The sequence below is a fragment of the Lepisosteus oculatus genome, chromosome 2 (genome assembly GCF_040954835.1).
Source record: "Lepisosteus oculatus isolate fLepOcu1 chromosome 2, fLepOcu1.hap2, whole genome shotgun sequence".
Lineage (NCBI taxonomy): Eukaryota > Metazoa > Chordata > Actinopteri > Semionotiformes > Lepisosteidae > Lepisosteus > Lepisosteus oculatus.
The window spans coordinates 35024298-35037511 of record NC_090697.1 but is presented as its reverse complement, the minus strand read 5'-3'; the positions used below and the strand labels follow the sequence as shown (position 1 = coordinate 35037511).

Below are 13214 nucleotides of genomic sequence, written 5' to 3'. Positions count from 1 at the left end.
AATATCATGAAGATAACACATTGGCATCTCATTTTTTACTGTTTGCACAGTAAGATAATTTAGCTGCTTCATTTTCTTATGACCTTTATGAAGTACTGTAACAAGGCATGGATGTCTTAAAGGCTTTAAGATTGGCAGTGAAATTAAGAAAAACATTTTTGCTTTGCTGTCAAGTATTTTGTTTTTTATAATTACAAGATTCATTTGAAAGGTCACTACAAAATATTATTATGATAAGTAACATTTTATTTTTTGCTAAATCCTTTGCATTTTGTTAAAACATTAAACATACTTTGTCTCCGACCCAGTGATGTCAAGTGATCGTAAGTATTGGGACACCTTCACTTCAAGTAATGTTCAGAGGTTGCATATTTCTTTAGGGAAATAAAAGCATGGGATCTGTAATCAGCTAATGTCACTAAGCATGTTGGTAATAATTTAAGATGCTTTGCTTCAGTCACTTTTTCTTGTCCCTTTAAGTTGTGTTTAGGCTTCAGTTTTTCCTTTCTTTACTGTATGCAATGCATGCCCAATTGAATTTAAATCTGGAGATTGATTTGAACTGGCTTAAGCTTTCTACTTTCTTCTCCTTATTAATTCCTTGATTATCTGTTGTTTTGGGTCATTGCTATACTGCGTGGTGAAGTGCTTCCCAATAAGTATGGAAATATTTTCTTCCACTTAAGTTTCTGTACACTTCACAATTCATTACACTACTATCGTTATTAGTAACATCATCAATAAAGATAAGTGAACAGTGCCCAGGTCAGGATGCATTTCTATGATGACGTAGATTTCTTTGGGGCATCTGGGGTTCGTTTCTTTCTTTTTTACATTTCCATCACAATGATTTGATATATCTTGGTCTCATCGGTCCTTAAACTTTGTTCCAAAGCTCTCCTGGCTTACTGGCTTATCTGTTTACTTCTGAAGCATAGTGAAGGTGACGTCTGCATAGCAATACAAACTACTAATAGGCAAAATGTTGTTATAGAAAACTGATTAAAATATTTTGATGAATAAGGTCAATTATGAAGAACTGTATATACCTCATTCAACACTACAACAAACCTGCAATTGGTATTTCTCTATAAACACAGAAGATGTTTCTCATGTCATGTGGAAGGAACTGTTCATAACTTGTCATGCCCTAAGTGAGAAATACAAAGACTAATGATGTTGCCCTCTAAACTCTAAAATATGGTGTAGCCTAGATATCACAGCTATAAACTATCCAAAGTTTTCTTCAGCCTCATCTGTCATTAAGCTTCTCAGAAAGACCACAGCTGTGCACTTTGACACTGAGACTTCAAAAACCACCTGTTGGTGGTATTTCTGCAGTACCACAATAATATGTCAAAATCCAATTTATTTCACCAACTAGGATAGCTCTATGCACTAAGGTTATATCATGAACCGTGTAGCCACAGTACACTTCTCAGTGTGGTTGCCATGACAATGCTGTTCTTTGCCATGCCCTTGTGGTGACTCATAGTTACATTGTTTTATGGCATTTTGGCTTTTGTTCTTTGGTCCTGTCAGCACACTGCTCTGGGGAAGTTTTTACCTGAAGTCTCTATCTATTTCCGAGCGCATGGTCAGTACAGAACTGGACACCCAGACTTCAGTGACACCCAGAGTCTTACTGTGAGCTTCGTTATAGCCTCTTCTATTCAAACCACTGACTCTAGAGAACATTTACCAGTAGTCCCCTCCAGGATTATTTGTTGGTTGTGTTTTCATCTCCCGGGGAAAACATTCAGGGACTTGCCAAGGTCAGCGCTTCTGTTCCCCCAGGCAAGCAATGCAGATAGTGCTCCCTGCTACCACGGCATGCAGTCTGAGGGCTTTCTCACTGCGGGATACTTTAACCCTAGGTTTGCAGACATCCATCTTAGATCCTATACAGCCTCCTTCTGGTTTGAACCAAGGAGCATTCTCCCTTCCTCACCCACCCTGAGTTCATTCACCATGATAACCCCAAATCCCCTCCGGGGTTTGCAACCTAAGCCAAAGTAAACGACAACCACAACCAATTGAGTAAATCCCTTCATGGGGAAATCACAAGTCCCCTTCCTCTGACTTGTAACCCCTGATTTTAATTACCAAGTCCCCTTCTGTGGCAGACAGAACTATGCCGTATCCTACAACTAAAACTTAATAACCTGATATATTTTCTGTCGTAGCTGTACAAACCTTTCTCAGTTGATCCTGTTTGGCCAGGACCACTGTGTCTTACCAGCAGCCCTGACATGTCAACAACCAAGTCAGCTACTAATTTACTGTTTCACCTTTAACCATAGGGCAGGTCCGGAGCTCCTAACCTCTAGAGCTAAGCCATGGGGGGAGCTTACTTTTACTCTTCCCCTCCTGGTCATTCCTTTATTTGGAGTCCCCTGCTTTTTGGGAATCTTGTAAACCACCCCCCTCACCCTACAAATGAGAACCGTTTGAACACATCCTAGCTCTGATTTTAAACAGAAAGATTTAAACCCGCCTTCCCCGACTGATGGTATCATCATGGTGTTTTCTCTGTGATGTTTTCTGATCTGTCTCAACTCTCCTGACCTCTCAACCCCTACTCATTGATGAACACCAGCTGCAGCCAGGTCTGCAAGTGCAGCTACAGTATCTTGCTTGGCTCATGCATGCATATTTACCCCGATCTCTCTGATAACCTGATCAACCTACAGTATTGCAGGTACCCCTCGCAACCACTACTGTCCTGCTTCAGTAGTTAATGTTGAACACAGGAATCAAAATTTATGTTGTGTATACAGACAAACTATCATATATGTTATACGTTTTGGTAATTAGAGAATAGACTTTGTTTAATCTGGCCTGAGTATTATAATTTTGTCTGTGTAACACAGCCTAGTGTGTGCAAATCTTTTGGCACTACTACAGGGAACTTTAATTGAAAGGCTGCCGTCTACTGATTTTGAAATGTTTCTCTTTTTTTAAAATATTTTTCTGGACAGAATTTTAGTAAACTGACACCCTTTTGCACAGTCTTTCTGTTTATTTTTATGACTTCTGTGACCACCTCAAGACTTATTTTAAGTTGGTTTTGTCATTTATCAAAAACCAAGTCCTGTTGAAATCTTGAAAATCAAGACGAATATTTTTAAAAAACAATTGTGAGAGCTGTGTGAAAGACTGAGGTGTCTCTCTCTTGAATTTGTTCAATGAAGTTATTCATATATGAGCCCATAATATTTTTTGGATTAAAACCAATTATTTTAGAAAAGAAACCCACACAACCAATTAAATAGAAACCCTGAAGCCCTGGGAAGGCCAGGAGTTTTATTAGCCGCCGCAAGTGGTGTGAGACAGACGGCAGTAGTGGGGATGTTTTTCACATGAGCAGCTGTTGCAACATGTGGGGATGAATAATAATGCCACATTTCCCAGAATCCTGCTGGTAACTCCTATGTGTAAAGAGAACAGAAGCACAATAAAAAAATACCAACAAATAGGGGAAAAAAACATCAGCCGAAGTCATCTGCACGTAGTTCAAATCAGAAATATTCACTATTTCTTGGTAACAATTTTAAGTTTGTTTTTAAATTTGTCTTTGTACTCCATGTTGGTATTTGCAGTACCCATATTGAGGTTAATCTGTCTTCCTAATGCTGTGCAGTGTAATCTGCCATAAAATATTTGTGAAATCACAGACTCACGCTTGCTGTGCCGATTTGTTTTTCTTAACTGCTCTTTGTTTGAAATGATAGTAAAATACTTTTTTTTTCGTTCCATTAAGTTAGTTTTCTTCTTCTTTATGCAGGGATCTTCTTCAGAAAGTGTACCCTGGTTTCTAAAACACCTGTAACACATGACACCAAACTGCTCCGTTTTCAACTTCCAAATGGAACAAGGTTTATGGTGCCTGTCGGAAATCACGTTTACCTCAAGAGTCTGGTTAAAGGTAACTCATAACTTTAACTATTATAAATATTAATGAATGTATACCGTATCCTGCTGGGTAAGTGCTTAAGGGGAGTAGAGTTTTCTTCTAGACAAAGGTGAGGAGTGGCCATTGACAGATTAAAGGCATCATTTTGTTCCAGGCATCATTAAAAAAAAAAGCAACAGAGGGAGAGAGAGAAAACAGAAAAGGACATCTTCCATGCAGATCTTCATTTTAGTTGTGATGAATAGATAGATGAGTTACATTTCCAGGCTTTTGTTGTATGATTAACAGAAAGTATTACACTTCAATCTTTTTAATTTTTATTTTGGAGCTCATATCAATAAATAATATAAATAACCAGAGTAAAGAGACTTTTCAGTTATACAAACAAGCTCAATCAGTAACTGAACAGTCTTTCAGATGTCGATATTTTGATTGCATCCACTCACTGCAAATGTATTTCTGTTTTTAAAACACGATTTTAAAACACAATATGTTTATACATATATTGTTGCGTTTGATTCTTATAGTCCTTAAATTAAATATACCGTACATTCAGTTTGAAAACAAAAGGCATTCTGTCACACATGCCATTATCATGAAGCCAAGTATTTTTCCCTCTAATATTATGTTGGGCTTTCATTTAGTGCGTTAGTTAAATGCAAACTCCAGTTCATATCATCTCTGTGCTTGGGTGCATTCACAGGCCATCCCCTGGCATCATTCGATACTGCTTCTTTGTTGTTTTTCTGCTGCTCAGATCCGTGATGTTGAAGTTGGGGCAATAGAGGTTTGGAGAGTAGCTGCTGATGTGGTCAGACACTCATTGCGCAGTACTTCTGTCATGGCCTTCTGAACTTAGTTTAAAGAGACTCAGAAGGGCAATATCACTGAGGGGAATGTTAAAATGTAATTGTATTCATACTCTATGTGATATATATTGGCCTGCTAAAATATTGTATGTCACCAAAATTCTGTTATTAGTATTTTTAATATATTATTTTGTGCACCATTAAAAGCAGGGTCATAAATGCTTAGTGATGACTTAGGACACTAGGTCAGAAGAATCTATTGTTTATTTGATTTCTACAGTTATTAATAATGAATAATCTTTAAATGCGCAGTGTGTCTGTTATCTCTTCTGTTTTGCAGGGAGTGAAATTATAAAACCGTACACACCTGTATTTATGACTCTTATGCCAGAACATCAAGATAGTACTGCCAGTAAAGATACAGATATATTCCTAATGATAAAAATATACCCTGATGGAGCTTTCACCTCTTATATCGAAAGTCTACAAATTGGTGAGTAGCTTTTTAATATATTCTATTTACCTGGCCACATCTGTTTGAGCCTAGTGATGCAGCCTGACTTGAAAAAGCAGTCATTCCTCCATACACTTTGAAATGAGCCATTTAGGTCCACCACAGCAGTACTTTATTTCTTTTGTTTGGATAAAGGTCGTCTTGATTTTGGCTGTGTGACTGGTATTAAAGGTAAAGACATGCAGCTTTTCACAAACATGACCTCTTGAGCGTGGTGTTTAAATTGCTTACTCAGTGAAAGCTGCTTCTCTTATAGCATTTGGATATCTGATAAGTCCTGTGCACCATTCCCATTCCATCTACCATTGTGTACAGCCCTCAAATTTAATTTGAATTTTAGTGGGTAAAAAGAAAGCACAGCAAAGACAGCTTATGGTTGAGCTGCATGTTGATTTTTCTCAGTTATTTAATTTTACATTGACATTCAGGAATATTTGGCCCACACTAATTGAATACAAAAACCTGTCTTATTCTTAAAGTGTATCCTGAGTCAGAAATAAATATACCCTTTTCTTGACATAATAGTGATACATTTTGATGTATTTAAGAGAATTTGAGGGGTTTATCAGCTTATATTGATGTGCACAGTAACAGAACACATATGAACCTGGATGAAAAGAACGCTAGCTTCAGGTAGAATGTCAGGTGAACACATTTTTGGTAGTTAATAAACCTTAACACCAACTGTATGTTGGAAGGGCAATTGTATTGACCAGTTAGTATAACCCTGTTGACACACTGTAGGAAGTTGTTAATTTCTTTGAACACTCATTCCGGAGATTCTACAGGTGTCTTTATTTTCAATACCGACCCTGCAGCTTTGGACCTCAAGAGTTTTAATTGATTCAGCTAAATGAAAATATAATTTAATTATTTTAAAGCTCAAGTGAAATGGAAACCAGGAGAAGCTCAAGATATCAAGGTTTAGATCTGAAACATTTTTATAACAGTCGCCATGAATTTACCTACTGTATGTTATACAGTTCAAGAAATTTAATGCTACTGCATAGAACCACTGCTTTCTTGTTCTTTTATTATCTTTGAATATAAATCTCTCCAGCCCATGTAGTTTAAGGGCACATCTTTAGTTAATTTAGTAAGTATGAGTTTCTGAGCTTGTATTATAATATAATACATCAGGTGTTAAATAAGTGCTTCAGTTACTGCTGTTGAGGGGCTTCGCTAAATATTACCTCAGTTTTCTAACTCCAGAGGAGGTTTGGGTTGTTGGTGCTCCCAGACCCCTTCAGCTGGAAGTTTGCTGGTTGGGTGTTGGGGAGCCCTGAAGTAAGTAAGCCTTAATGTTGCAGTGAGGTGGCTCCTGGGGCACTGATCACCTGGGAACAGGAGCTCTGGCCTCAGCCTAGTACTAAGGGTTTCGTCGGGAGTGCAAAAAAGGCTATCTCTAATCCCAGAGGAGGTTATACAAAAGAGAACACTCCTGTGTATAGTTCGTGTTACAGGCTGGAGGTTATGGTTTACTATGATTATTGGTGAATTGTCACCTGATCATGGTTTGGTATATGGTCTGTGGTTTTTAGGTTACAGGATACACTCATAGGTTTAAGATCTGGTTATGGTGCACAAATTCCCTTAGGATCCTGTGAAGCTCATAGAGTTCCCAGAGTTCATGTGCGTCTGGGTTGTGGTTAAGAGACTTTGAGTTACAGTCTCCGGAGTAGTGAAGCAGCAAGACCACAGGGATAAAATGAAGCCCTGGGTCAGCTAAAACGCCACAATTTAAATTTACATAATTGGAAAACTGTGTGTTTTGGGGGGTAGCTGGTGAAAGGTTGCCATGACACTCATGCCAGTGATGAGTGGGATTATATGATCATGAGAACATAAAACAGGTTACAGACAAGAGGAAGCTGTTCAGCCCATCCAACCTGTTTAATAGTAGTTATTGATTCAGGTAGGCTTTCAGTACACAAAATAATAATAATTGTATAGCTTTGAAAATTGTAAAGCTTTGCAACTATTTTAGCTGAATTCAGTGGGATAAGTTAAAAGGAAAGTCTGTGTTGCTGATATAACATGTTTAGTAATGAAACATCCTGCTTTTTATTATTATTTTATTGTTATTTTTACATATTATGCATTTATGGACAATCCGTAAAAAAGAACAGATTTTATTACTAATCAGGAGTTGCTGTGGACATTGAAAAGACACTACTTTAACAAAGACAGATTGTCAGATCTTCTTGAGATTGTTAGATTTTCTGTGAAATCTTCATGATGTTAATTAATATGGTCGACCCCAAATACTGATGCAATCAACTTGATGTTGAAACAAGATTTTGCTCAGTACTATCTCTTTTCCTTAGTGTAGCATTTATGACTTCCCTAGCAACTGTTAGAGAAATAAATAAAAATAAATTGAGCACGTTGGATGAATGACATTTTAGACCATTTAATTGGTGCACTTACAATATTTATATTGGATAAATAAGGAAAATTATATTCACTCTTATTATCTATTTTTTGCGGTTTAAAAATTGTCGTTAAAGCAGGTGTAGCATTAAAATACAGGTCACCTATTATTTTCACTGTGCAGTTTTCTCTGTTTGCTGTCAAAGAGAAGCAGTACATTAAAAAAATAAATGTGGCTAATGCACAGAATAATAATCCCACTGTTCATTAGACCCTTTAATGAGACAACAGTTAACAGATGTGCAAAATGCAGAACATTTTTTAAAATTTGGATGATATTTTCAGGGCACTGCATTTTGAAGTTCAAAATCTTAACCTTATGGTTTTTACGTCATATTTCTTAATTTCAGAATTTTAGTAATAGCTGAAATATTTATATTACTAAATATAGGTATGCATATAGAAACATCTTCTTTGCTGAACAATTTTGTACTGTAAGAGCTCTGTTTTGGAGAAGCAGTTCTCCATTAATCAATATAATTTACAGGTAGATATACATTTTATAAAATGGTAGAGCCTGAGAAATGTAACTTTTATAAAATAAAAGACTAAACCTAAAGGTTTTGGTACTCCTATTAACACTAAATTGACATATTGACAGTCATATTGATATTCTTTTTCTGATTCTACTAGGCTTTGTGGGGTGTCACTAAAAATGTTAAAACGTTAGAATATATAGTCGAAAGCAGATTTTCCTTAAATTAAGGAAAGTTGTGGTAATAATCCATAAGGTGCATCTGAATGAGATCCTTGTCTCAATTGTCTGTGAGGGACCATCTTTTTTTATAGCCTTTCTCAGGTAGCGCTAGAACAAACACCTTTAAGCTCAGTAAAATACTGAACTTGAGGCACTGTAGGCAGAGCTCTGTGGGAAATCATTTAAAATATAATTATCATCCTGAAGTGCAGTTGGAATGACTATGAAAGAAATAAGCAGATTCTGTGTGTCATGCTGTGCATTTACATGGGAAATCAAAGCCTGTTCCAATCTGTCTCCAGAGTAATCAGATTCAGAAGTTCAACCATGTAAACTCTGGGAAATTGTCTTTGCCCTCTGTAATGTGATTCAAGGTAATTGGTTTATGGATATGAATTACCCAATCAAATCCTTTTCAGATTCAGTCTATGGCCTTGAAAACGTGGTGATCAGATTTAAGCATTAATTTAACAGGTTTGAGTGGGGAGTTGTCTCCTTTCTGCTTTTCAATGTGGAATTATTCTCTACTTGTTCCTTATTATTATAACAAGGTACAAAAATATGAAAATCCAAAAACACTTTAGTATGTGTGATTTGTACATGAGATATCCTCAAGCACAAGACTCTTTCAAAAGTCAAATACTGAATTTAGCTTTTGAGGACCTCAAACTGGTTGGCGGTTACTTAGCATAACCTGCTGGCTTGTATGGGACGATAGCAACTCACATGTGCAGAAATGGACCATGTTCCCTTGATATTTTCAAATTACACTTTTGTATGGAAATTCTGTAACCAATGTGCATCATTAGTACAAAAAGTGTTACCACAGATTATAATTGTACGCAGAACCAGTTATATGCCACTCATTGGTGCCTCTTTCTTTGACCCATACAGATTACAACTGGAGTCACTAACGCAATGTTGTATGCAGTCTTCCCAGTTATCTTCAGTATGTTCCTGTCTTTTAAAGCTAAATGTCAACAACAGAAAATAATTCCAAGATTTACATTAATATTTAATTGCATCATCATCATCATCATCGTCGTCATCATAAATGTTGAAATGCACGTGTGGAGAAACGTGTAGCTAATCTGCACCCTGTCTTGAAAGAACTTCTGAAGCAGGGAGTGGTACAACCCCAGCCTCAGAGGTTTAAAATATTACTTCTCTAAACTGCATCACATTTCATTGTAGTCCAGACATGATGACTTCATGGTTGATATAGTATATTTTAGCAGTGTTACTTAAGCATGCCAAATTGTTTGAGCTATTTTTGTTGCCTCTCACATATCCTTCTGTAATTATTGCTCATGGCTTTGTGCATTTAGTTCACCCTTGGTTTCTTTATGGAAAGATTATTGTTAAATCCTGTAACAATATTCTCAAACAGACGTTCAGGTTCATTTACAGATCACATGATCAGATAAAAGCTTAATTCGTGTGATGTTAATGGAATTGCTGGTGCCTTGTGACTATAATCAGATCTTTGTGTTTGCCTTTGCTAGGAGCCAGCAGAGAGCCTTAATTTAAGTGCCGTCTAACCTGAAACATTTCCAAGCAAAAGACGTACATGATGTTAATGATATCACAGATGTTAAATATTTGCACCAGGTTAATAAAAAAATCTAATTTAGCAGTGCTGATGTACAAGTGCCAGATCTGAAGTCAATGTTTTGGATTTGATTTTCTCCTCTTTGTCGTTCTTTGGATATGCGTATACAGTGCCTTGCGAAAGTATTCGGCTCCCTTGAACTTTTCAACCTTTTGCCACATTTCAGGCTTCAAACATAAAGATATAAATTTTTTATTTTATGTGAAGAATCACCAACAAGTGGGACACAATTGTGAAGTGGAACGAAATCTATTGGATTTTTGAAACTTTTTTAACTAATAAAAAAATGAAAAGTGGGGCGTGCAAAATTATTCGGCCCCCTTGCGTTAATACTTTGTAGAGCCACCTTTTGCTGCGATTACAGCTGCAAGTCGCTTGGGATATGTCTCTATCAGTTTTGCACATCGAGAGACTGAAATTCTTGCTCATTCTTCCTTGCAAAACAGCTCAAGCTCAGTGAGGTTGGATGGAGAGCGTTTGTGAACAGCAGTTTTCAGCTCTTTCCACAGATTCTCGATTGGATTCAGGTCTGGACTTTGACTTGGCCATTCAAACACCTGGATACGTTTATTTGTGAACCATTCCTTTGTAGATTTTGCTGTATGTTTGGGATCATTGTCTTGTTGGAAGATAAATCTCCGTCCCAGTTTCAGGTCTTTTGCAGACTCCAACAGGTTTTCATCCAGAATGGTCCTGTATTTGGCTGCATCCATCTTCCCCTCAATTTTAACCATCTTCCCTGTCCCTGCTGAAGAAAAGCAGGCCCAAACCATGATGCTGCCACCACCATGTTTGACAGTGGGGATGGTGTGTTGAGGGTGATGAGCTGTGTTGCTTTTACGCCAAACATATCGTTTTGCATTGTGGCCAAAAAGTTCGATTTTGGTTTCATCTGACCAGAGCACCTTCTTCCACATGTTTGGGGTGTCTCCCAGGTGGCTTGTGGCAAACTTTAGACGAGACTTTTTATGGATATCTTTGAGAAATGGCTTTCTTCTTGCCACTCTTCCATAAAGGCCAGATTTGTGCAGTGTAAGACTGATTGTTGTCCTATGGACAGACTCTCCCACCTCAGCTGTAGTTCTCTGCAGTTCATCCAGAGTGATCATGGGCCTCTTGGCTGCATCTCTGATCAGTCTTCTCCTTGTCTGAGCTGAAAGTTTAGAGGGACGGCCAGGTCTTGGTAGATTTGCAGTGGTCTGATACTCCTTCCATTTCAAGATGATCGCTTGCACAGTGCTCCTTGGGATGTTTGAAGCTTGGGAAATCTTTTTGTATCCAAATCCGGCTTTAAACTTCTCCACAACAGTATTACGGACCTGCCTGGTGTGTTCCTTGGTCTTCATGATGCTCTCTGCGCTTTCAACAGAACCTTGAGACTATCACAGAGCAGGTGCATTTATACAGAGACTTGATTACACACAGGTGGATTCTATTTATCACCATCAGTCATTTAGGACAACATTGGATCATTCAGAGATCCTCGCTGAACTTCTGGAGTGAGTTTGCTGCACTGAAAGTAAAGGGGCCGAATAATTTTGCACGCCCCACTTTTCATTTTTTTATTAGTTAAAAAAGTTTCAAAAATCCAATAGATTTCGTTCCACTTCACAATTGTGTCCCACTTGTTGGTGATTCTTCACATAAAATAAAAAAATTATATCTTTATGTTTGAAGCCTGAAATGTGGCAAAAGGTTGAAAAGTTCAAGGGGGCCGAATACTTTCGCAAGGCACTGTATATATTTTTTTTATCACATAATTTGAATCATTTCTATCATTTACATAGCGCAGTTTAACCTAAAGAATCTAACTAAAATAATTACACAAAGCAAGGGACTCACTTCATTCACCACTAAAGTGAAGCCCTGCCTCAGTGATGCACAGCAGCTGTTATGCACCAGCAGCCCTGCTGGCTCGTGTGTACTAGGCACTTATCCTGATTCAGTAACCCCAGAGTGAAGCCAGGACACCAGGGGTAACACCCGCGTTCATTCGGTATGTGCCAGGGGGTTCTTTAATCACCAGAAAGCATAGGATGGCATTTCTAGCTGTCACAGTGCTACTACGAATTTTTTAATTCGTGACCAGAGGGAAGAGTGCCACCTACAGGTCCATTCGTAGTTTGCCTTTGAGATCTCCTGTTTAAATACTGTCCAGGCCCAGCCTTGCTTACTTTCTGTTCTTCTCCAATCGGTCTTGTTGACTGCAACATGTCAAAAAACAAATGGAGGTCAGAAAAGCCCATGTGCACATCCTGATTCTCCTCATGTGGGTACAGGGATTGTCGCTGTGAGCCATGATGCAAAGACAGAGTTGTCAAAGTTGTGTTGTGATATATTAAAAAAATAATGAATTGAGGATTCAGCAGGAAACAATACATTGGTGGTTATTTGTCCATGTGTTATGTCCACATTGTCCCATTAATGCACAGCTTTTTTTACCTCATCCACAAAACTATTGCTTTCCCTGTACTACCAAAAGTAATGGAAAATTACCAGCAAGTGTCAAAACCACCAATAAAAGTCAGCATGCAGTTCAGCATACAGGTCTTATTACAGAACTGACAATAACTTATTAGTAGAGACGTGCTTGAGGAAATGATCTGAAGTGAGTGTAAAAGAAAGAAAACACGACTGACATGACCAGCCATCTTCACATGATCGAAAGAAATGAGTGAAACACATATTATATCAAGACTTCATAATTATTCTTATTTCCAGTAAGGGCATATTCATTCATTTTAATTATTAATTAAAATTAATCTTCACATTTTGCTTTTGGCATACAGGTTAAATAAAGGTGTGAGCCAAAAAATTAGTGTAATGCAGTCCTCCACCCATTGTAGCTTAGTCAAAATGATTTGTAACTATATTACTGTCAGAAATGGACATTGGTTGCAGATTGCAGTGCTACTATTGCACTGTATATATTCAATTTACATTCATTAAATTGTCATGTCAGGCACCAATATATTACTCATATGAAAATGGAACAGAACAACATTCAACTTTTCCTTTTAATTACCATGTACTTCATGAATAGCATGTACTCCGTGAGGAGAAGCTCAGTACATGGTATTTTATAGGCAATAACATCCATTTATTGTCATCAATTGTCATGACTCACTCCAGTGTACGTACTTGTGTGCATTGAGAGTGAGTCATAAAGGTTGAGGAAAGGGGTGCTCTGACAGTGTTTAGTTCTGCCACGGTAATGCAGCTTCCATGGGAAT

General features: G+C 37.6%; 1 protein-coding gene across 1 annotated transcript in view; it reads left to right on the top strand.

Annotated features, from left to right (window-relative positions):
• cyb5r4 (cytochrome b5 reductase 4) overlaps nucleotides 1-13214 on the top strand; it is a 65630-nt gene that overhangs the window by 28462 nt on the left and 23954 nt on the right. The window contains exons 11-12 of the mRNA XM_006626026.3: nucleotides 3788-3928; nucleotides 5066-5218. Coding sequence (XP_006626089.3) covers nucleotides 3788-3928; nucleotides 5066-5218 — 294 coding nt within the window. The remainder of the gene's footprint in view (nucleotides 1-3787; nucleotides 3929-5065; nucleotides 5219-13214) is intronic.